Source organism: Pelodiscus sinensis, chromosome 23 (genome assembly GCF_049634645.1).
Source record: "Pelodiscus sinensis isolate JC-2024 chromosome 23, ASM4963464v1, whole genome shotgun sequence".
Taxonomy (NCBI): domain Eukaryota; kingdom Metazoa; phylum Chordata; order Testudines; family Trionychidae; genus Pelodiscus; species Pelodiscus sinensis.
In genome coordinates, this window is record NC_134733.1 from 23,539,172 (window position 1) to 23,562,646 (window position 23,475).

Sequence of the window (23,475 nt, forward strand, 5' to 3'; positions counted from 1 at the left end):
TAACCGTGCGTCAGAAAGGGAGTGCGGAGGTCAATTGGGTTCACTCTGGAGCCATCGATGGCCCGGCTTGACGGTTCCCCTTGACGGCCCACCGGCACGTCAGACGGAGACGAATCCTCTGTCTCCAGCTCAGTGTGAAAGTCCCAGACAGACACTCTGTGGGCAGCGGCAGATACAGGGCGAGCTGACACTCCGGTCTGGGTGCCCGGTTCATAGACTAGGACAGCAGCATGGCCAGCATCCTGCTGCAGCACAAAGGAGAGCAGGAGGAAGGGCAGGGTAGGCAGGGAATCAGCCTCTTCGGTACCAAATTTGCTGCACTAGCAGCTGAAGGGAGGGGACCTTGCCAAGGACATGCCAAAGGGATCAAGAAAGCACCCGCCAAAAGAGGCCCAGCGTTTCACCTACTGGAGCCCATGGGCGCTTTACCCACTAGACTAGCGCTACAGTCCCAGCCTTCTCGTTTGCTCTTGTGGTTTGACGAGCAGGCAGCAACGCCTGCTTCCCGTAGCTCTGCTCTCAATGAAACACCCATTGGAGGGGTGCAGCTTCCTCCTGTCCTTTTGGTGCTTTACCCAGGGCTGGCAGAGAACTCTTTGGGGAAGGGATTGTTCAGAGCCCAGGACGGAGTCAGCCTTCCCATGATGGCGGCAAGGCCAGAGAGCCATGGAAGAAGCTTGCAGAGACTCCATTTTTCGCCTGGGTTTATTCTGCCAGCAACAAAATCAATGAAGCGAGCAGAAAGTGGTGACAAATGACCCTTCCCAGACAGCAATAGAGAGGTAGCCGAGTTAGTATGATCTTGCTAAAACAAAAGGGAAAGCTATGTAGCACTTTACATGGTTTTTCCTTTTGTTTTAGCCTTCTCAGACAGTCACCGGAGAGCGGCAACTGTGGCTGAAGACCTGCTGTTTACCAGCATCCTCAACAGCCGCACGCTTCAGGCACAATACTGAGCAGCCTCTGCAGGTGTGTTCCGACATCTCTGTTGGTCACCCAAGGCAACAGGGCATGGAATGGAGCATTTCACCTCCAGGTCGGCCCACATCAGCTGTCAGCCAACATGGGGTGGGCCAGGAGACAAAGCTTTCTCAGCAGCCAGAAGATCTTGTAACCGCAATATCTCCAGGCCCTCAGGACTAGATCTGAGACCGGCTTCCCAGAGCCACCCAGTCTGGCCAAAGTACTGAAAAGCTACATTAAAGAATCTCCCTTGGAGAGTTGGGAAGCAAATACAGAGATTCCCAGCTCTCGGCGAGCGTCAGTTTGGAACATACCGAGTTGCTGAGTTACTGAGAAGAACCTGGGCAAGGTCTCTGGATGCACAGAGCGATGTGACTGCGGTCCAGGCCCTATTGTACAAGAGATCACAGCACGAAAAGCACTACTACAACTATTAGCAGGCTGAGCTGCAGGTATGGCCTGACTGAGCCATGGAGGTGTGGAGAAAGTGAATAAGGAAAAGTTATTTACTTGTTCCCAGAACATAAGAACAAGGGGTCACCAATTGAAATGAATAGGGAGCAGGTTTAAAACGAACAAAAGGAAGTTTTTCTTCGCCCAACACACAGTCAACCTGTGGAACTCCTCGCCAGAGGAGGTTGTGAAGACCAGGACTTTGAACAGGGTTCAAAAAAGGCTGGGCATGGGTGACAGGAGAGGGATCATTTGGTAATTCCCCATTCAATTCATTCCCTCTGGGGCAGCTGGCACTGGCCACTGTGGGCAGCAGACAGGACACTGGGCTAGAGGGACCTTTGGTCCGACCCAGTATGGCTGTTCTCATGTTCTTATGTGATGTCCCCAAGAGGTGCTCCTTCAGGACAGCTTTAAAGCACCCTGGTAAGGCGACAACATGTGGGGAAAACACGTGGCTCCTGGAGCTTGTGCCACGCCTGTTCCCTGGCTATGCAGATGCCTTCTGCCTACTGAGCTCTCAGCCCGGCACCTTCTTCCAGAATTAAATCTGCTTTGAGTCTTCTTTTGTTTACGCTGCCCTGAGAGCTGGACGTAAGCGCAAAGAAACGTAGGCTTGTACAAAGAACTAAATAATACAAATCTGCATTCAGACGCCCAGCCCTCTGCCGGTCCTTGGGCTTTCACTTTTTAAATGAGTTGAATCCAATATCTAATTTTCCAATTGTGTGGTTTTCGTCAGTTTGTCTTCTGCCAATCGATAGACATCCCATCTGCCAGCAGGGCATGTGTCACTTGTATAAATCCCCGTTCCCCCGCCCCCGTGCGCTTCGGACAGCTCTAATGAGAGAAGACATTTCCTGCATCATCAATGACTCTCTCCACCACCTGAGCAGGACAATTAGGGACTCGTAACAAATCAATTGCTATTGATTAAGCAGCGCGTTCTTACTACAGACTGATGGCTGTCAGAGTAAAGGATCCCTGTTGGGGACAGTCTGCACAAAATGGTGAGGCCGGTGCTAGAAAACTGGGAGAGAGATGGCCAGGCCATATACACTGACCAGGGAGAGGAGCAATTTATCTGTCCACCTGGATGAAACTCCCCTGATGTCGGCCTGAGGCAGTGCATGCAAAACAGCCTTTTAAAATCCCTGGGCTCCCTGCATTCGATCCTCTACATCCAAGTCATTAGGGCCTCCGTTTACTGAAATAAGGCAAAGAGGGTTCATCTCGACAGTGCTGGCTCACAGGGCTGAATGGTTTAATGCAAACCCATGTGCCCTCCCGCTAGCAGTGAGTTAGAAATGCAAAGCACGGGATAATTGGGGCCATTTGAGCAATACCTTAGTGGCTACCTGGCTAAGCACTAGATGCTGCTCTTACTGGAGGTTGCACTTGTAACAGGGGATCTTGAATTAATCAGAAAAAATACAAAAGCTACATCCTCCACCAAGGAAGGGGAAATGTTCTTGGGCTGGATTTAAACACTATACACCTACCGGAGGCTGGACCGACCCCTTTTGGATGGGTCTTTTCTACTTAAGCCTGACTCAGTTTGCGTTGTGCAGCTAGAACCGGCAGGCTCTGCTCCAGCATGACCCCGGATGTTCCTGGATCAGAGAGCCTGGCAGCTCAGTGGCAGGAGGGCTGTTCCAAAGTGGGCAGGATGGGGCAGGGGTTGAGCAGCCCACAGCCATGGGGCTGGAGCCGGCAGCAGCGGTGGCAGCCTGTGGCACTGAGATGGGTCCAGGATAGTGCAGGGCCAGAGACCCGGGCAGCCCGCGGGAGCAGCGCCAGAGCCTGAGGACAGCCACAGGGCAGGAGTTTGAGCCCTCAGCAGCCTGCGGCAGCAGGACCAGGGCCAGGGTGGGCAGCAGCCCCAGAGTCTGTGGCAGCATGAGGCCAGGGCCACAGGCAACCCGTGGGAGTGTGGGGCCGGGGCCCACGGGCTGCCACGGAGCCGGAGCCAAAGCCCAAGCCCACGACAGCCCCCAGGAGCCCGTGGCAGCAAGACTGGGAGCAGAGCCAGCCCCACCAGCCCATGGCAGCAGGACCAGGGCCAGAGATGGCAGCAGCCCACGGCAGTGGGGCTGGAGTAGGACCCCCAGCTTGGAGCCAGAGCCAGAGCTCGTAGCAGCCCGTGACAGTGTAGGCGGCTGCAGGACCCCACAGGCAGCCTCCAGCCAGGGCAGAGGCGACAGGGCCAGCCGAGGCTGGGAGCAGCGGGAGGGCTCCCGGAGCTGGCAGCGCTGAGGGTCGAGGGCTGAGGGGCTGTGGCAGGGAACCTTCTCTTGTCCGGCAGATTCCCTGATTTGGGACCAGTTAGGTCCCGAGGATGCCGGACCAGAGAGGTCCAACCTGTATATATGTACGTAGCTTGAATATGAACTGCTCCTGGGGCCTAAGTACAGGCTGAGCCGCTCTTGTCCGGCACTCTCTGGTCTGGCAACATCCGTGGTCTGACATGATGTTCGTTCGCTGGATGTCCACTTAGCGTGGGGGTGGCCACGTTTCCCATAGCCCCATAACATTTGTTGACAGCCCCCAGTCCTGGCTCTCAGGGTTCTGGGCTGTTATTTAGCTCCACTTTCCCCTCAATGTCTTCTAAGAGCCCAGCAAGCAGTGGCAGTGTTGGTAAAGCTACTCGACAATATGGGGATCTCCCATGGTCCGGCAAATTCTCTGATTCAGCACCGGTCAGGTCCTGAGGGTGCAGTCTCTGGTAGCTGGCCCCTCTGTTGCTCTGTAACATCTAGCAACCAAGTCTGCTTTACCAAGTTTATCTTTTGTTTTGTAATAAAAATCCCTTCTTTTAAAGTGATGATTTAAGGCAGTGCTTCCTGATTTTATTTGGCCACGGAACCCTTTTCAGCTTAAAATAATTTCAAGGAACCCCGAGGTTTCCCAGAGTAAAATTTGGCAAGCCAAAAAAAAAAAAGCCCCACCAGAATTGGTTGAGCAAAAAAACCTGCAAAATACTGTCTCTTTAAGAGGGGGCGGGGCAATGCCGCGTTCTCGCGGAACCCTTACTTTCGCTTTATGGAACTCTGGGGTTCCACGGAGCATCAATTGGGAAACACTGATTTAAGGTGTCCTGGAAGGTCTGTCTGTGGGTATGAGCAGGCCTCAGACTGAGGGGCCAGCTACCAGAGACTGCAGCTTGTTTTTCTCTTTTCTTTTGTGCAAGCTCTTTTGGGGCACCCCTGGGGTGATTTCAAGTGTTCAGCCCTGGTTTTAGGGGAAAAGCACTTGATGGTGGCAGGAGTTCCCCAAAATCTGTGTATTAGACTTCGGTGGGGGGGAGGTTTTTGTAACCAGTGCTGGTAGAGGCAAGGTTTGGAAGCTTTCTTTCAGGCCCTTCCCTTCTGTATTCGGAGTGCCGGAGGGGGAAACAGCCCTGACACTAGCTATCGGTCTGCTTGCCACAATTTTGTATTGCTCCAGAATTTGGACTGCAAAAACTGGATGAAAACATTCAAATGCGTGCACTTATCTTGCTAACTGTATGCTAGCACATGAGATATTAGTACAAAAGGTTCCTCCAAAGTAGGAGAATCCTTGTGATTTTAAAATCCTCAGAGCAGTAAGATTTAAACTTGCAAACAGAGTTAAGGACTCAAAAAAGGACCAAGAAAGGATGAATTACTTTTCATCATGCAAAATTTTGTGCTAAAACCTAAAGAAGAATTTGCTTTTTAAAAGCTGAAATTCTCCAGATGAGCTTGCCAGAGCACTCCCAGGCAGCTGCAGGGTAGCTTTCTCCATCTATAGTGGAAAAAATTAACATATAATTAGAAAGATTTCATAAGCTCGTTTGTGCCACATTACATGTGGGACTGTTGGAAAGCACTTTGTCATTTTGATGGGCGATATTTGCCTTTATATCCTACAGAGTGAAACAGCTCTTCAGAAGCAATATGGGAGCTGCAGAAGGAGCTATTGTTTAACTCTGAAAGACACTTTATAGTCAAGTGTAATTTTTGCTCAAGGTTTGATAATGTTCCAACATAACATTAAATATTTAGATCAACAGGAGTTGGGAGTCAGATTCTTAATTAGCTATGATTTTAGCACAAAGGGATCCATATGAAAAGCCAGATTTAACTCCTACTGAAGCCGCCGGTTGATTTCCAGAGGGGTTGGATCAAGCCCTCAGAAACACCCACCACTTTCTAGCAGAGGGGGTGAATCCTGCAAAGTTGAGTTAATGCGTGTGTGTTCAAATTCTGCAGTGCTCTTCGGGACAGCCCTGTTCCTGCAACTTTGCAAGATGCTCCTTTACAAGACTGACAGGAGTGGGGTTTGTTCACATGAGGGCTTGGGGGGTGGCTGGGTGCAGGGGAGGATATTTGATAGTCTCCTTTTTAAGGCGGTTCAGTGGCCCAGACATGGAGAACAAATTATTCGGGTGATCAATATAATGAATAGTGAATAGATTAACCAAGCCAAACAAACTGAAAACTGCTTGTCCAAACTACCTGGAGAACACTTAAGAATAGATTCAAGCACAGATGTTAAGAGCATGAATGATTCAAGGGTAGAACAAGCAATTCAATTCCCACCTAAGATAATTCACCTCTCTTAATTTGACCAGCTCTGCTTTCTAGTGTGTAAATCAAAGGGGATTCCGAACAGTAGAGAGCAGCCTTCAACTCCCTGAAGGGAGGTTCCAAAGAGGATGGAGAGAGGCTGTTCTCAGTGGTGGCAAATGACACCAGGAGCAATGGTCTCAAGTTGCCGTGTGGGAGGTCTAGGTTGGAGATTAGGACACACTATGCCACTAGGAGGGTGGGGAAGCACTGGGCTGGGTTTCCTAGGGAGGGGGTAGAATCTCCATCCCTACAGGTGTTCTAGTCCTGGCTTGACAAAGCCCTGGCTGGGATGATTTAGTTGGGGTTGGTCCTTCCTAGAGCAGGGGGCTGGACTCGATGACTCCTGAGGTCTCTTCCAACCCTGGGATTCCGTGATTCTATTGTGCTCAATGAGATTAACGGGCAAATAAGCCCCAAACGACGTTAGCTAGCCTCACTCTGTGCTTACTTCAGCAGTAGCAAAGAAAGGCTCAGACTGGCCTGAGAGCCCATTGGTAGGGCAGGGGCAGTGACGGGTGGCCTCCAAAGGGTAATGTGTGAGTAGCTCCTCTCTGTGGGATGGGACAGTGCAGACACGCCTCCTCGATCCCCACACGTGGCTGAGCCACTGACCCTGCTCCTTTGCTCACTCTCTGGCTGGCTAGATTCATTCCTGGTGCCGTGTCACATCAGAATACCTCCCAAGAGTAAGAACAACAGTGACAGTTTCTCTCTGCCTCCTCCGTGGAGTTAGTGTGTTTTTTTCGCCAGCCTCCACTGGAGCCACATGTCTGTATGACACCTCAGACCACTACTAAATCCTCTGAGATATAAAGTATTCACAGGCGATGTTCCCTCTACCTTTTCCCATCTGTGTGCAGAATACATTTTGTTATATGCGCTGAGGCATGTGTGGATGTGCACCACCAGTAGAAACACATGCTATTGGCTGCTGCCTGCTATGGACGCTCTGCTCATCAGTGGGGAGGCATTTGAATCTCCCCTAGGAGGCCACTCACAGCTCAGCTTACAGACAACACTGTTCACAGGATGCCTTGCCTGAGCATTTGTGTTCTATCGGCGTGGCCTATGGAGAAGGGGGAACTGTGCTTCTCTTTGCAATGGTGACATCTTGTGAGGGACGATGAGGCGAGAGAGTGGAAGTGGCTGTTAGTGACTCTGACCAATCGCAGGAGTGTTTAGTGTCCAACGGACTCCATTGCACACCCCGCGGCCCAGGCATGCCTGAGGCTGAGTGGTTCGCTGGGGGACGCTGAGAACTGCATTCGAGCCACTGCTGACGTGCAAAACAGGACAAAACAGTAGCATTCTCCAGGTGGTAAATAAAGTACCATCCCCCCCAAACCAGTCAGCTCCTCGACCACACTTGGTCCTAAGAGCACCTCAAATCAAATGGAATCGCAACCCACTTCCCTACTTAACTGAGAGCCTGTAAAGTTAACAGAAGAGAATGAACTGAAGAGCAGGGAACCAAAGCTCTCATCCTCTGGGCTTTTGTTTAGCAGGTGAAGGAGAAGCCACTGCCAGAGGGGGGCTGGGTCTGACGGAGAAGGACGGGCAATGCTAAGCAGGAAGGCTTTGCTGCTGTCACAAAGCAAAGTGACCTTTCGGCTAACAAAGACGTTTCAAGTCGCTTCACAGCGAGACAGCTAGAGCCGTTCTCCAAGTCAGAGCTGTGAACTGCAGAGCACTGTAGCTACCATGAGAAATACAATCCCAATTTCCAGTTTGCCAGACCAGAGACACACCGGGATTAACATACGTAATTTAACACCTAATTACAGATTCCTCTGCTTTTATTATTCACAATTTTGTGAGGGATTTTCCCTAAAAGATCCAAGTCCGCTGTATGCTCTTGGAGGGATCGCTTTATTGAGGGTGTTTTCCTCAGGTCTGTGTTCAGTATCTGCGAGGTGGCAAACTGGAGATTTTGAATCGATAGTCATTTTAAAAGAGCAAATTACTGGTTTTCGTTCATCGGGATAAGGAGATAGCTCTTGGAAAAGCACTTGGCAACGTTCTGTTTTTCCTCCTTATTGCTTTTCCCCACAAGTCAGCACTCTTGAGGAGCCAAGACCCAGTGGTCATTTGTATTCGTGAAAAGGATGAAATGTGTTAGAAATAGCGATCAGTAGGGAGTGAGGGGTTATGGGAAGTAAAACCTCTAGTTCAGCTGATAAACCAAAGAAAGCAGCAAACACTGACCCATGCAGAACTTGCAGAGTGCGTGCAGACCCTCGGGGCCCAAACCAACAGCCCCCTATGAAATAACAAAAGTTTTAAGAACAAAGTGCCTGGCTCTGCACACACTGAGGTCAATGGGAGTTTCAGGCCCATGGGGTTTTGCATTTTTTTTGGTCTACAATCTGAGCAATTTCTGGAAAAAGCCACATCTTCCTTTTGGAATGCCTGACTTCCACGCTGTACTAAAGAAAGGACCTTGTCTGGGTGTCAGCTGGAATCCAGCACTTGGAATGGTTTTATCTGAACAATCAGAGCGTCCTTAACACAGGCTACCATGGCTTAGTTCAGAGAAGACTTACACGCCACTAAATTCAACCTATTGCTCTCTCAGGGCATGTCTACACTAGGAAACGATTTTGAAATAACTAAAATGGATTTAATAACTCCTGAAATAACAACATCAAAATCGTGTGTCCACACTATGGGAAGCTTAAAAATGAGTCAGAGGAAGGCTCCATTAATGTGGACACACAACTTTGACTTGGAGCCCCAGGAAGCACTGGGGAGTGATTACTTCTAATGACTCTGGGGAGTCATTATTTTGAAATAGCGGCACTGGAGCGTCCACACGACCGCTATTTTGAAATAACTATTTCAAAATTAGTGTTATTCCCCCAAGGAAAGCTGGAGTACAGATTTCAAATTCTGTACTTTGAATTTTACGCGCTGCTTATTAATTCGACCTAAGCGGTGTTCTTTCAAAATAAAGCCCTATTGTAGACCAGGGCTAAGTGTAACACACAAAACAGCTGGAAATCATCACAAATATTCTCAGAGATCTTAGCTTAGTGTTGATAAGTTTGCCCTGGGGGTTGGAAAACCGTAAATTTGTGACACAGCACTGAATCATAAGGCTCCAAAAGGTTTCTTTCAAAAACCTTGGTTTCCCATGGTTTAAATGATCCATGCACTTCCCGTGTAGAACAGGCTGCGCTGTAGTGCAATAGTAAAGTCGTCTTTATTATAGATGTTGCACAACATGTATTTTTTATCTGAATCATTCTGTTCACTTGGCCAGAAGGTCACGCTTTCAGCCCAGTCTTCTCATTTCCAGGCCTTTTTTGCACTAAGAAACTTTCCATAAACTTGTTTCTGAGCTTAATTTTAAGTTGTTAATGAGAAGAATGGCTTCATTACAATAAGTGCAACCTTCAATTTTGAGTGGCAAGTATCTGTCCCTTCGATTTTTTTCTCACCTAACCTGAGAATACAAGTTTCATGGGCTGAAGGAGCTACAATTATTACCCAGCTAGACGACATGCAGTATAATTCAGCATTTCAACAATTAGAAAGCCAGACATTAGCGAGAAACTACTCAATTTTTCTTTCAACGTCTTAACCTTTTCGTAAGGAGTTTTCCCATAGATGGCATGTGTCCAAAACACCTGCACTAATTATACAGCAGCTAAGAACAGCCCAGAAGGTGCCATTTGTCTATTGTCTTGGTAACAGAGGATTGTAAAAGTTGGTCAGATGATAGAGATACACAATAGCATTTTGGTCTATCGGGTATAGGTGCATGGTCATTAATAATTGAATTAATCACAATTGGATTAATCACAGCAAGGTTCAAACTGTCACTGAGAAACCAGAACAGCATAAAGAAGCTATTGTGGTCTTTTGGGGAAACACAATGTCAATGACGTGGGACATATACAGTTTGTAAGCACTTTGGATCCTTCAGAATGAAGTGGAGAGTAGAAACAGATATTCATGAAGTGCTGCGTTCCTCCCTACCTTCCTCTCGACTCCGCTTGGCGCCCAGAACACGTACTCCAGCTGGAAGACGATTGCGAATGCTGGGTGACGGACCATCTCAGTCAGACGAATGCGGCTTCTCAGAACCAAAGCTTGACCAACCACACTGCATTGGAAGGTAACAAAACTACAGATGAAGTGGGGGCTGTTTAGGACAGTCCTGCTGAAAATCAGTTTGCAGCCGATCCCGGCGGCACGGCATTTCTCGCGGGTAATGAGCAGTGTGTGGCACTGAGCACAGCTCTAGAAATGATTAGGTGGTGTTATTTGTATTGTGAAAGAATCTAGAAGCCCCGGGTATGGACCAGGACTCAGTTGTGCTAGGGGTAGTACAAACACACAACAAAATGATTGTCTCTCCCTCTAAGGTCTTACAATATAAGAACAAACCTAATACAGATCTTGGGAAAGTGCTTCTGTCATCACTCCGACAAGTTCAATTAATTCACTGACATTTTAGCTCCACAGCAAAGGCTTAGCATAGGACAAAGAACATGGCTGAACTATGTGAGACCAGCCCCTACGACCAGCCACGGGTAGGATTGCCAGATGGTTTCAACAAACATACCGGACACACTTGACATGACATCACCATCTACATTCCATCTTATTTGGAAAATACTGGACAGTTCTATGTTCTCATTTATATTTTCTCAATTTGTTTCCCAAACGGAAAGCTCAAATACTAGACTAAGTTCAAAACCGGACACCTGGCAACCCTATCTCCGGGTGAAACACCTGGAGAACACCATCGGTCTTGTTCAGGTAAGGTCGAGTCATTCTGAGCGCTGGAATGCTGACACACAGCGGCTGGATTGGGCACGAATCTGCAAACGCCTCAGCTCCCGCCGCAGATGGGAAGGAGCTCAGTGCCTGGCAGGATGGGGCCCAGAGCTGCTTAATGAGCTTGGTCCCTCAGCCCTGCCCATTTTCCAGTTCTGATTTCTCAGGACTCAAATCCAGGGAGGGAGGGTTGCCAGGTGTACGGAATAGACCAGGACAGTCCAGTATTTTCACCGCCTGTCTGGTAAAAAGAATCCAAAAATACTGGACACCTAAAATGTCTGGTATTTTCTGATTCCCTCCTCCTCCCCTCCCCCCCGTCAGGAGGCAAAAATACCAGACACCTGGCAACCCTACCCCACTCAGCAACCGGGCCCAATAACTTTGTCGTCTCCCCCTTTTTTTTCTCAACAGTGTTTTTTTGGGGGGAGGGGAGGATGGTGTTCAGTATTTTTGGTTAAACCATCTGGCAACCCTAGGGAGGGCAGGCAGGAAGGCTTCACAGACCGCGGCCCGTCTGCCATGGCCGAGAGGAGAGGCATAGTGCATCACAGTGCAGTCAAAGGCTAAAGTAACCAGCCCCCATCAGCAGTTACTGGCCCTTTCACCTCATACCTTGGTTTGGCGCTGGGCCCTCGTTTCCTGTGGACGCTGGCTGAGCGCCCCCGGGCCACCTCGGCCTGCGGCACCACCACCACCACCTGCGGCGCCTGGACGAAGCAGAAGCCGTTGTGGACCCCGACGTGCAACCGGCGTTCCTGGATAACGACTCCGCTCCCATCCACCACCGAGCTGTCCTAGGAAACAGCATTTCAGCGAGGTTACACCACAGGCTGAAATAGCCAATCCTCCAGCAAACAAATTCCTCCCTCCCCCCACCCCCCGGCGACGGGCTGGGAGCTGCATTTCTCTCTGGCTGAGACAGGCGGGAGGGAGAGAAGACTCCTCCTCCTTCCCTCACCCAGCCAAAAAATAGCAGTGGAACAATACTGCAGAAACAGCTCCATGGTAGGGTTGTACCAGCCCTCAGCCTCCATGGCCCCAGCCCTGTAGGGAAAAGCCGAGAAGACCATCGCATCAACATTGAGACACCCATAAGGCTGGGCCACACACTTCAGAGGGAGTGCTAAGATCCTCCCCCTGATTCTGGGCAGCAGGGACGCCCTACAATGGCCGTGGAGAAGGGCACCTTTCCTTTTTAAAATAGTCACATGCAAGTACAGGTTGAACCTCTGTAGCCCGGCACCCGGTGCCACACCAGAAAACTTGCCGGACCACGAGAGGTTAATATTGTCTGGCATCTTCACCAACACTGCCATGGCTTGCTGGGCTTTTAGAAGACATGTAGGGGCAAGTGAGAGCTAGATAACAGCACAGAACATGGAGAGCCAGGGCTGGTGGCTGTCAACAAACTTTATGGGACCATGAGAAACTTGGCCACACCCACGATAAGTGGACATCCAGTTAACTGCAATCATGCCGGTCCACAGACGCTGCAGGGCCAGAGAGTGCCAGACTAGAGAGGTTCAGCCTATAGTGCTATTAGCACCCCGGGACTATAATTTTAAGCATGCGTTTAAGTACTTCAATGGATCGGGGGTGAAGCACTTGGCATCTAGTGAGTTAAAGCCCTCTGACAGAAGATGCCCCATATAATATGGAGCAGAGTCCTGCAAATCCATTTTTTCCCGTGAGTTATGTTTGCTCTTTGCCTGGTCTTCATGCCGCTAGCCAAAGAAGTGGCGTTTGGAGAATCAGGAAGAAAAATTTAGGCAATTAATCATAAAGTCATAAAAATGGAACCTGCCCCAGAGTGATTGCTAGATGTTAGAGTGTTTTATCTTAACAAGAAATCCACAGCAAATATGACAAACAAACAAGCATTTTCCTCATGGTCATTATTGCTTATTAAATTATATAATATTTGAAAATGAACATTAAGCTTTAAAGTTCCTTTAACTTCCCATTAATCAAAACAAGATGGCCAACTGCAACTTATTAGTGTTTGAATATTCAAAAAATAACCACAGAGGACAGCTGTCTGACGGTGACAAAAAAAGGAAATGAAGAAGTAAAATGCTAAAACATAATAAAATGACTTTCATGATGGAAAACTAGCACAATACCCCTAAAGCAATCTTGTGCTAGTGCCATTTGTACAAATGTATCTATTCTATATAAAAAAAAGCAATCGCATTAACGTACTTTCTTCTTGTTTGAGCTTTAAAACTAAAATGATCACCTGCTTATTGACTTTCTTGTTTTAGAAAGTTTCCAAAATCATTTTATGGTAGAAAACACAAGTGTTGTAGCTGTTGCAAAATACCCAACCAAAAACCCCCCAGGCCTCTGGCAAATTTGCAACCTTTCCCATTCCTCCACAGATAGGACAGGGTACATGATAAATCACTGTCATGCGAGATGGGCACAAATAGAGGACAATGCAGTTCACCATGCAAGCATCCAATATTTTAGCTTCCCTGATTTTAGGGATTTTTTTATTTTAACTCATGGAGGGATAATAATACAGAGAACGTCTTTCTGGAAATGTGGCTTTGGATTGGCTGTGCTAACAGGAAGGAAGATTGGCAGGTTCCTAGGGGTAGGAATGTTGAAATCAGAACCATAGAAGCAAGGGTTTGGAGCCCAGGAATTAGATTTCATTGAGGCCACGTCTTCACTAAATGGAAGATCGACGCTGCCACAATCCATCTTCCAGAGTTCGATTTAGCAGGTCTAGTTAAGACTCACTAAATTGAACTCAGAGGGCTCCCCTATCGGTGGCCAGTGCTCCTGCTTGTGTGAGGAATCGTCTGCTCCCGCTGTGGGGATGGTGGGAAAACATGAAACAAGGTACGTTGACTCCAGCTATGTAATTAATACAGTTGGAGTTGTGTATCTTGATTTCACCTTCCTCTTTAGTGTAGACCTGGCTTAACTCTATCCTGGGAAATACTGGGCCGCCTCAACTCTAACTGCCTGCAATGGGCTCCAGGATTAGGCCTGTGAAGAACAGGAGGTGTTATGTTATTCCAAAAACTTGTCACAAGATTAGCAAGCGTGGGCAGTGCAGAACCCACCTCTGCAAGCCAGCTGCTCTAGAAAAGAAAGGTTTGGTTTCAAGGTACAAGGTGATAAAAAGCAAACGGTGCTATCATCAGAGCTGTAGGAAGAGGGGATCCCACTATGGAAGGGAGCCACCATGAATATTTATGCTCAGGCAAAGGATCTCTGTGCACAAGTTGGCCGGGCTCAGATAATCCCAGGCTCTGCTCCGAGAGCTAGCAAACAATCCAGAGCTCGAATCTGCCTGGTCTCTAAAGCTACTTCTACACTGCAGTGCTATTTCAGGATAGCGGAGTATTCCAAAATAGCGATCCCGTGTCTTCACAGCAAGCCCGTTATTTTGATATATAACGGGCTCGCTATTTTGATATCCCTGTAGAACTCATTCCACGAGGAGTAAGGGACATTTTGGAATAGCGAGTTATTTCGAAATTTGGCGCTGTGTAGACAGAGCCAAATTATGAAATAAGCTATTTCAAAATAAGATCGATATAAGGTACGCCATTTGCATAGCTCAAATTGCGTATCTTATTTTGTAGGGTAGGTCTACATTACACATTTAATTTGGAATAAGCAATTTCAGAAGAATAACTCCCAAAATATCTATTTTGAAATAGCAGGTCCACACTACAGGAAGGCCTCGAAATTAGTCCGAGACTGGCTCCCCTAATGTGGACGTGCTACCTCGATTCAGAGCCCCAGGAAGCCCTGGGGAGTAATTCCTCTGAATGACCCTGGGGAGGAGCTATTTCCAAATAGCAGCAGTGGAGCGTCCACACGGCCGCTATTCTGAAACAGCGATTTCGAAATAAGCGTCATTCCTCGTGAAATGAGGGTTTGTTATTCCAGAATACGAAGGCTGTTGTTTTGAATTTCAAATTGACAGCCTTGCCCCCCTGGCTATTTGGAAATAACGCTGTCGTGTAGACGTGCCCTGAACAGCTGCAGCCTGTGGGCAGAGGGCATCAGAGCCTTCTCCCAGACATCTGCCGTCTCCCTGGGCTCCTAGGATACAGGGGCAGGTCCTATCACCGTTCCTCAGGAGTGCGGGGACTTCTCCCTGTCCCCTCCTTTTTAGCTACCTGGGTTTAAATGCTAGAGCAGAGTCTCCAGGGGGTCCCATCACAACTGGGGTGTGATTCTATCAGCTGTGGGCCATGCCAATACCACCCTCAGTGGACTGCTGACATTGATCTCTTGACAACTACATGTGCATATCTGCTGCCTGTGTTACCTCCAAATCCTCCAGGGGCTGGGAATTTGCTCAAACCGCACGCTGATTCCACTGTTCTTCAGTTGAATCTTCAGTACAAGTCCCCTTCAGTACAAAGGCTTCTTCAGTACAAGTCCCATCCGCTGCCCGGCTGCAGGGCCTGAGACCAGGTGTCCTAAGACTAGTCGGTGCAGGCAGAGAACATGGCAACTTTTGCTCCTTCTCCCCATGACAAATGGGAGGAGCATGCCAGAAAAGGACAGGCCAGCACCAGCACCCACTAACTACTGTTTATCGCCAATGCATCTGATGGAGAATTTCCATCTTGTAGCTGAAGATTCCTGGCCCACATTCTGTGTCCAAAGCAAGGGGCAGATGATAGCAGGGATGGGAGCACGAGAGAACCCAGATGCTCTAGGAAATGGTGGAGAGCAGGCAGTTGTACTTGCCCTCAGTCCTTACTGAGCCAGGACCTCGCCATTGAGCTAAGGCAGGGGTGAGCAACCTGCAACCATCGGGGGAATCTGACTGCAGGCCGCAAGACATTTTGTTAATGTTCAGCATCTGCAAGCTCCACCCCCTGCAGCTCCCAGAGGCCACGGTTCTCTGTTCCACCCTGGAGCCCTTTCGCCGGCTGGTACCTCCCCACAGCTCCCACTGGCGGAGAATAGAGACTCACAGCCAATAGGAGCTGCATGAGGTGGAGCCTGCAGTTGGCCAACATCAGCAAACTATCTCATGATCTGCAATCAGATTACCCTGATGGGCCACCTGCAGCCTGTGGATCGTAGGTTGCTCACCACTAGGCTAAGACCTAGGTCTTGCTGTCTGTGGTCATTAAATCTCCTAAGGTGCTTCTCCTAAGGAGAGGGAAATTACTCCCTGAGTCCTGGCTAGGTTCTCCCTTGATTCATCATATAGCACCTCCCTCCACAGCACTCTGAACGGTTGTGTGATGGCACTGCGCACTGTGAAACAGATCCCATGTTTCACCCCGGAGCATCAACGGCAGGCAAAGTGACTCATAGATACAGTTGACCCAGTTGCTAGCAAAGCTATGAATATGCTTTGAGATGAAAGTCTTCTTCTAATGTCAGTTTACTGCCACGATAAAAATACCAAGCTAATAAAGGGGTCCCGGGCGTGGCCATGGGATTTACGGTACCTTCAGTAAACGATCACAATTGAGTGAATCCAGCAGCTCTTCCTCAAACTTTTCTAATGAAGGGTACAAATGGATGGACAGCTTATCCACGTGCCATGTGACCGACTTCATGAGGTGGGGTTTTCGAAAGAAATCATCTGCAAAGACATCCAGCCATATGTTACTCTGCTGTCACCCACCGAATGCAGCAACATCCGGAACACAGCCTCGCTGCCCCATCCCATTCCCAGACCACAACGGAGAATGCAGCTGAGATTAGTGGTCCTCGCACAGAGCTCTCAATAGTGAGCTCTTCTCTTTCCGCAGCTCAAATTAATAAGCAAATGCTAACTTTGGGAGAAGTCGAATTTCTCCTTCCAAATGCCTCCAGAAACAATCTACTTTCTTTTAATGACTAGTTTGTAGAATTTATCAAAGCAAAGGAACATCTGTTAGCCCTTCAGCTTGGTTTCCTTTCATGTCTTATACGCTTCTCCAGCCAGAAAGAAAACCAGGTGCACCCCTCCCTTCACCTCGTACACCTGCGGTGAACCATCGCAAGGCTATCGCGCTAGGAAAGGCCAACAAGTCAGCCTGGTTATTTAGCAGGTCCCAAGGTCGGGAGCCCCAAGTCCACAACACACGTAGTTATCCCAGCGTGCCGACTTGGGAGAGAGCTGGGCAACTGTACAACAACTGGAGGAGGTGCAGGCCAGCTTGTCTGATGGCTACAGCTGACTCAAGGGCCCTCCGAAGCTGCAATGGGCCGCATGCACTTCCAGTTGCATAGTCAAGGAAAGGACAATGTGACACCCAAACACGGCTGAGGGGACTGATGGGGCCCTAGGCAGTGCTATTAAACTGGGGCTCCTCTGCCGGACGGCAACCGGGGGAGGAGATGACAATTTGTACAGCTGAGATTTTATACTCTTCAGTGCCACACTCATGACATATTTCACACTCAGGTCCTGGCGCCTCCCACAGCAAGTCCAGACGCTGACAGTGCGTACCTGGGGCTGACAAGTGCCTGTGAAATGGCTCCGTTACCATAGGAACGGCCCTTGCACCGGTCCAATGTTCTGCTCATCGCTCGGGCCGGCTTCTTCCCTTTAAAGTTACATCCTTTCCGGAGGAGGCAGAGCCACAGGACCGGGGTAGGAAGAGGTGGGTGGACTTTGAGACCCAGGGTGCCCCAAATTTTGCGGGGCCCTACCATTTTATGCATATGGGTAAGGATGGCCCAGCCAAAACTATGGGGCAAGGGTGGAACAATAAGCCCTTCTTGTTCTCTGGACTCGGCTCTTCCTGGGTTATTTCCCTCCCCATCCACCTACAGCACCACATTTCGTATGAGTGGGGCCCATTCAGATCTCATGCACGAGGTCACTGCTTCCTAACGTGAAATCCATGATCTGATCCGGATCAGCCCACCAGCATGAGCAAGGTAAGGAGGTGAACTGGACACAGCCCTCCAAGGCCCAGCGCTCTCCTGATGTATATTGTTCTAGCAAGTCACTATGGGTATGTGTACACTAGCTCGTTAATTCGAGCTAGGTAGGCAAATCAGGCAACCGGAGTTGCAAATGAAGCCCGGGATTTAAATATCCCGGGCTTTATTTGCATGTTCCCATCTGGCTGCCATTTTTAAATCCCCCTTAGTACGAACTAACTGCCCGCGGTTACACGCAGCAGTTTAAAGTTAATCTGAACTAAGTCCTTAGTTCAGATTAACTGTTACTCCTCGTGGAATGAGATGTAACAGTTAATCCAAACTAAGGACTTAGTTCGGCTTAACTTTAAACTGCCGCGTGTAGCCGTGGGCAGTTCATTCGAACGAAGGGGTTTTTAAAAATGGCGGCCGGATGGGAATGTGCAAATAAAGCCCAGGATATTTAAATCCTGGGCTTCATTTGCAACTCCGGTTGCCTGATTTGCCTACCTAGCTCTAATTAACGAGCTAGTGCAGACATACCTAATGGCACTGGAGAGATGTCTTCAGCCCAAGATAACTGTTCAACTACATTAGTAGAGAGGCTGGACTCACGAGGCTAAGGCCCGCTCGATGAATCCAGACCGGCACTGCTCGCCGCTCCACGTTTAATAAAAAGTCTCCTCCGAGCGTTCTGAGGCAGGAGCACTGAAGCGGTGGACGTGTAAGACACCCTGTGAGAATTACAGCGACCGATCCCCTCAACTTCACCAGTGGCAGCAGCGGAAGGGATCGCACCGGAGTCCTTTGGACAGGAAGCGCGCACGTGCTTCAATAACCCAGACCAGCGGCTACTCTGCTGTACAGAATGACATTCCATGTAGCAGGCCTGCCGGACGGGAAATGCCAGAAAAGATGAACCCAGCTCCACTGCTCTGCACCGCTCCAAGGGACAGCCGCAGAGGCACCGAGTTTGGCAAGGCAAGGCTTGGAAAGAAAATTGAAATGGAGTGACCCCATACTGGTGGTGGGTAACCTGCGGCCCATTGGGACTCTACCTGTGGCCTGCAGGCCCCCTGGCTGCCCCCTCCACCACATGCACCGGAGCTCTGCGCTTCCTGCTCTTTCCCCTCCCTCTCAGCACTTTCGAAGGAGGCACAAATTGCCAGACTGGCACTCCATCCCCGCTCCTCCCCCTCCCTCCCAGAGCTGGAACACCGCCAATCAGCTGGCCGCAGCATTCTGGCTCTGGGAGGGAACGAGGGAGGCGGAGCAGCAGGGCGGAGCACAAATCAAGTGACTGGCGGTGCTCGGAAAATGCTGGGAAGGAGAGGGAAGGGGAAGGGGAAGGAAGTGCAGGGCTCCGGTGCCCCAGTGTGCAAGAGGCACGTGGGGGAGGAGGGGCAGTCGGGAGGCCACAGGGTCGCAGGTGGAACCCCACTGGGCCACCCACCTCTCATCCCCGCCCCATACTCTCCTGTTTCGGCTGCACTCTGAGGATGGGCAGAGCCAGGCGAGGCTCGCTGACGGTGAAAGGCACCGGTTGGACTGAGGGCCACAGAAAGGGCATAAAAAGATGAAGCTATAGAGAAGAAATGCTTAAAAATGGCACCAACAGACCCTAGCACAGACAATTACAACCATGCCCTTTCCGAGTCCTGGGGGATGGATGCAGCCCCTGGCTCTGGCTCATGAAACTCAGGGTCCCCCATCCCAGCATTGGGGAGTCCACACAGGTGCTTCACAGCCGCCCTCCTGCCAACCCATCGTGGGGCTGGAGCATGCAAAATCTAGCCAAAGGTTCAGAGAAGGGCAACAAAAATGATGAGGGGTTTGGAATGGGTCCCATATGAAGAGTGATTAAAAAGACTTGGACTTTTCAGCTAAAAAAAAAGGAGATGAAGGGGGGATATGATAGAGGTTTATAAAATTATGACTGGCGTGGAAAAAGTGAATATGGAAAAGTTGTTTACTTGTTCCCATAATATAAGAATTAGGCGTCACCAAATGAAATTGATAGGCAGCAGGTTTAAAACAATCCAAAGGAAGTTTTTCTTCACTCAGCACACAGTCAACCTGTGGAACTCCTTGCCAGAAGATGTTGTGAAAACTAGGAGGTTAGGTCCATCAATGGCTATTAGCCAAGATAAGCAAGAATGGTGTCCCTAGCCTCTGTTTGTCTGGAGGTGGGAGACAGGGGAGGAATCATGTGAGGATTACCTGTTGTGATCCCTCCCTCTGGGGCATCTGGTATTGGCCACTGTCAGCAGACAGGACACTGGGCTACATGGACCTTTGGTCTGACCCAGTATGGCTGCTCTTATGTTCTTATATTACTAGGCTCTGGTGTGTGAGGGAAATGTGGGACGTGTCTTTCTCCTCAGTAGGGGACGATGTCAGTGAGGGTTTTTGGGGGGTTCTTTGTTTGTTTTTGCTTCTCACTTCTATGGGGCCCTGACTGATTTTCCTGTGGGTCAGTGGCTCCCAACCCAAAAAAGGCTCCTCTCCCCTGCTCGAAGCAAACATACCCGGGTTTCATGCACGTTGAGATATTCAGAGATCACTGATCGATTAAACATGCTAACGGATAAACAGGGAGCCATTTATGCTGGCATGGTTCCACGGATCTCAGCTCTACAGAGTCCCTCGCGGGGAACCATTTCCCCACTATCGCCGATTCTGTTTTCAGCCTCATAGAAACATCCCTTTGTTGCCCCAAGAGAGCTGGACTGCACAGTCCTTGCTCCTTCCAACCTCCAGTGCCCACAAGTTCTAGGGGAGAATCTGTACAGTTTAGCCCAAGGTGAGTGTTACCCATGTGTTGCCCATCCAAGAAGTATTCTGAACCCCATCCGTTTTATTTTCATCAGAGCTGAGCTATTTCCTCCTGTCCTAAAAATACAAGGCTAAGCAAGCTACCTTGCTGATTGCGGCTGAGGCTGTCGATCTTCCACCTGGCAGGAATTGGGGTGGGCTGCAAGTTTGGGGAAAACTAAAGAGGAAGGAACCTCATCCTTAGGAGCGTTTTTCCACAGAAAAGCCCCTGAATAAGATTTCATCCTCCTCCGCACGACTCGCGGCTGAGCATTAACAAACCTACCTGAGGAACTTAAAAGCAAACCCTGGAATCTATAAAGTGCCTGACAATAGCACTCAATAACACAGCGTGTCAGGGATAGAGCAGTGGTTAGGCAGAGCTGCGGGAGCGGTAAGGAACGAGGGAGTTCATAGCAAATCAGTGCTAGTGAAGTTAGAATCAGCCTTAATTCAATTTGAGAAACCAAATACACCTTACCGGATTCATCTACGCTGTTATCTGAAGATTCAGTCTATCAAATTACAGGGTGCGCTTTGTCTAAACTGCCCATTTTGAACCAATTTCAGCCACCCTGTTCTTTTCTGTCCAGCTTCCAGGCGGGATTTATTGCTCTGTTCTTTTGCTTAAGGCAGGGAGGGGAGAGTGGCAGAAAGAACTTAACTTTTCAGGACAAAGCTTTTCTTGACGACCACACAGCAAGGAATCGCTGGCCTGCTTTCGTAATGCCGTTCGGGTTTTTAGAAGGGATTAAGTAACTGGAAGTGAAGAACTGACAGGGAATAGGCAGGACAAACAGCTTCATGCTTGTGTATTGGGGGGCTATTTGGCAATAACACTGCTGCAGGTTGCAGCTCTCTAAACCCAGACTCTCTGGTCTGGCAACAGCCGTGGTCCAGCAGGATCAGAGCGCCCTGGCACACTGAGGGACGCGGGGGCGAACCCGGCATGCTTCTGCAGGGGGATGGAGCCAGGAAGCCTGGTGGGGTGGCAGAGCGGGGAGCAGTGGCAGCAGGGGGCCAGAAAATCCCTCATCTGGGACCAGCCAGATCCTAAGGATATAGGACCAGGGAGGTCCAACCTGTGCCTTTATTCTGAAGCCAGATGTTTATAAATATCCCTGACGCTGTGTACCTGTCACGCCCAAACCACAGTTCCCCGTGTCTGCCACCAGAGGGGGCCGACGTGCTGCAGTGGGAGGCGGAGCTCCACGGGGGTTATGAATCCAGGGAACAGTCTGAAGAGGCGGGAAAACGTGTGGCTCCTGCTAGTAAGAGCCAGGAGCAAGGGGAGAGAGTGGGAAAGCATAGCCTGTAGAGCCAGGCGGGCCGGAGAGTGGCCCTACCCCCGCTTTTCAGATTACTGGCTCTTTATTAGCCATGGCTAATGCACTCGCCAGGCAACCTGGCATCTCCTGCCCTGTGTTATTGTAACTACCTCGTTGTCCAGCCCCACGTGTGGCTCTTGCAGGGGCTCCTTTGCTCTGGAGAGCTCACAGCGTCTGAGGACAGAGCATCTTATCAAAGAGAGGCCTCTAGGGGCGTTGTTATTAGAAGGGCCTTCTAAGCAAAGACACCCCTGAAGACCTGATGATCTTGTCCTTATCCCGTAGTTTTTCCGAATCACATGGGCTTAGCCACCAAGCCACTGCTGAATGCAGAGCACTGAAAACGCATGGATAGGGATTAGTTAGGCTTCCGTGGATCCGAATCATATCCCACTTCCCTGGCCAAATATCCTTCTTTATGGCATTGCTTTGGGCAAGAGGAGAACTTGGATACAAGTTGTAGACCTGTCCTAAGACTCCTCTAACTGAAGGACTAATTGAAGTGTCCATCACTCATCTACCGCAGTGCCCCAGAAGAGAAGCAATCAGCGAAACAGGGCACTAGATTGAAAAGATTCTGTGTCTCCTTTAAGGATAAAAGATGCAGCTGCTGGCATTACATTTATAGCTCGAAGGTATTTTACCTCAAGGAAACCGGATAACTGAAGAGAGGCAACAGGAGTCAGAAACTATAGAGGCACAGTTTAAATTAGACATTAGGAAACTTTTTTTTTTTTTTAACCATAAGAGGAAGTAGCCAGTAGAGTAGTTTTCACAAGCACAATTTGTAGATGATGACACCCAAAGCAACATTTATGATCATGCTGCCTTCACAACATAGGCCAAAGAACCTCACCCACTAATTTCTGCATCAAACCTATCATTTCTGATAGAGCTAAGGCAGATCTTTTAAGAAGACAAGTCTTGGCTTAAAGACAGCCAGTGATGGAAAATTCCACAGCAATCCAAGCTGCTCCAATGGTTAATTGCACCAACTGGGCAGATCAGACACTTGGAAGAAATTATCCTTTGAAATCCCAGGTGTGGACAGCGACCCCATGGTCCTGTTAGCCAGGCCAGTGTAAACGCCCAATGGGGCATGCAACCAGGAAACGAGGGTGCTATCTGGAAAGCATTTTAAAATAAGCGAAGTCGCCGTTTCCACTGATGCGGTTTTGCTGGTCGCTGGACGTTCCCCAGGTTTCAGATTAGCGCTGATTAATATGCGTGCGCTTTTGGGAGCTTAGGGTGAGCTTTCCACTACCAGATAGGGGTTCTTTTTTCTTTTTTTCCCCCCAAAAGAACAATTCATTCTCGTCACAGCTTCGCGATGGGGGTTCTCTGAAATTACGAAGGCTTTTAAGCTACATATTTCACGGCTACTGTCACTATTTGAGAGTAACCGAATCCAGCTTCCAGGGCTCGTTGTCAAATGGTCGAGCTCATTCAGCTCCGGGCGGATGGTTAAGGTTCTAAGTGAGATAACTTACGGAAAGGGGAGGAATGGCTGGCAGTCCCTGAGAGCCCTTTATTCTCTGTCACCTTAATTCCTGTTGCCACTTTCTTCATCCCTTCTCCAGAACAAACTGAGATGCGTTTCCAGCAATTTACACTCTTTGCTTCCGTCTGGTCTCAGGGCAATTTATTCTACAGTCAATCCCCTTTCGACCAAATTCCTCATTTAC

At 49.3% G+C, this 23,475-nt stretch overlaps 1 protein-coding gene across 6 annotated transcripts in view; it reads right to left on the reverse strand.

Annotated features, from left to right (window-relative positions):
- NPHP4 (nephrocystin 4) overlaps window positions 1-23,475 on the reverse strand; it is a 128,191-nt gene that overhangs the window by 67,830 nt on the left and 36,886 nt on the right. For all 6 annotated transcript variants that reach the window (XM_075906451.1, XM_075906450.1, XM_075906448.1 and 3 more), the window contains 3 exons: window positions 16,241-16,377; window positions 11,412-11,593; window positions 9,993-10,119 (listed from right to left, as the gene is read on the reverse strand). In XM_075906451.1, coding sequence (XP_075762566.1) covers window positions 9,993-10,119; window positions 11,412-11,593; window positions 16,241-16,377 — 446 coding nt within the window. The remainder of the gene's footprint in view (window positions 1-9,992; window positions 10,120-11,411; window positions 11,594-16,240; window positions 16,378-23,475) is intronic.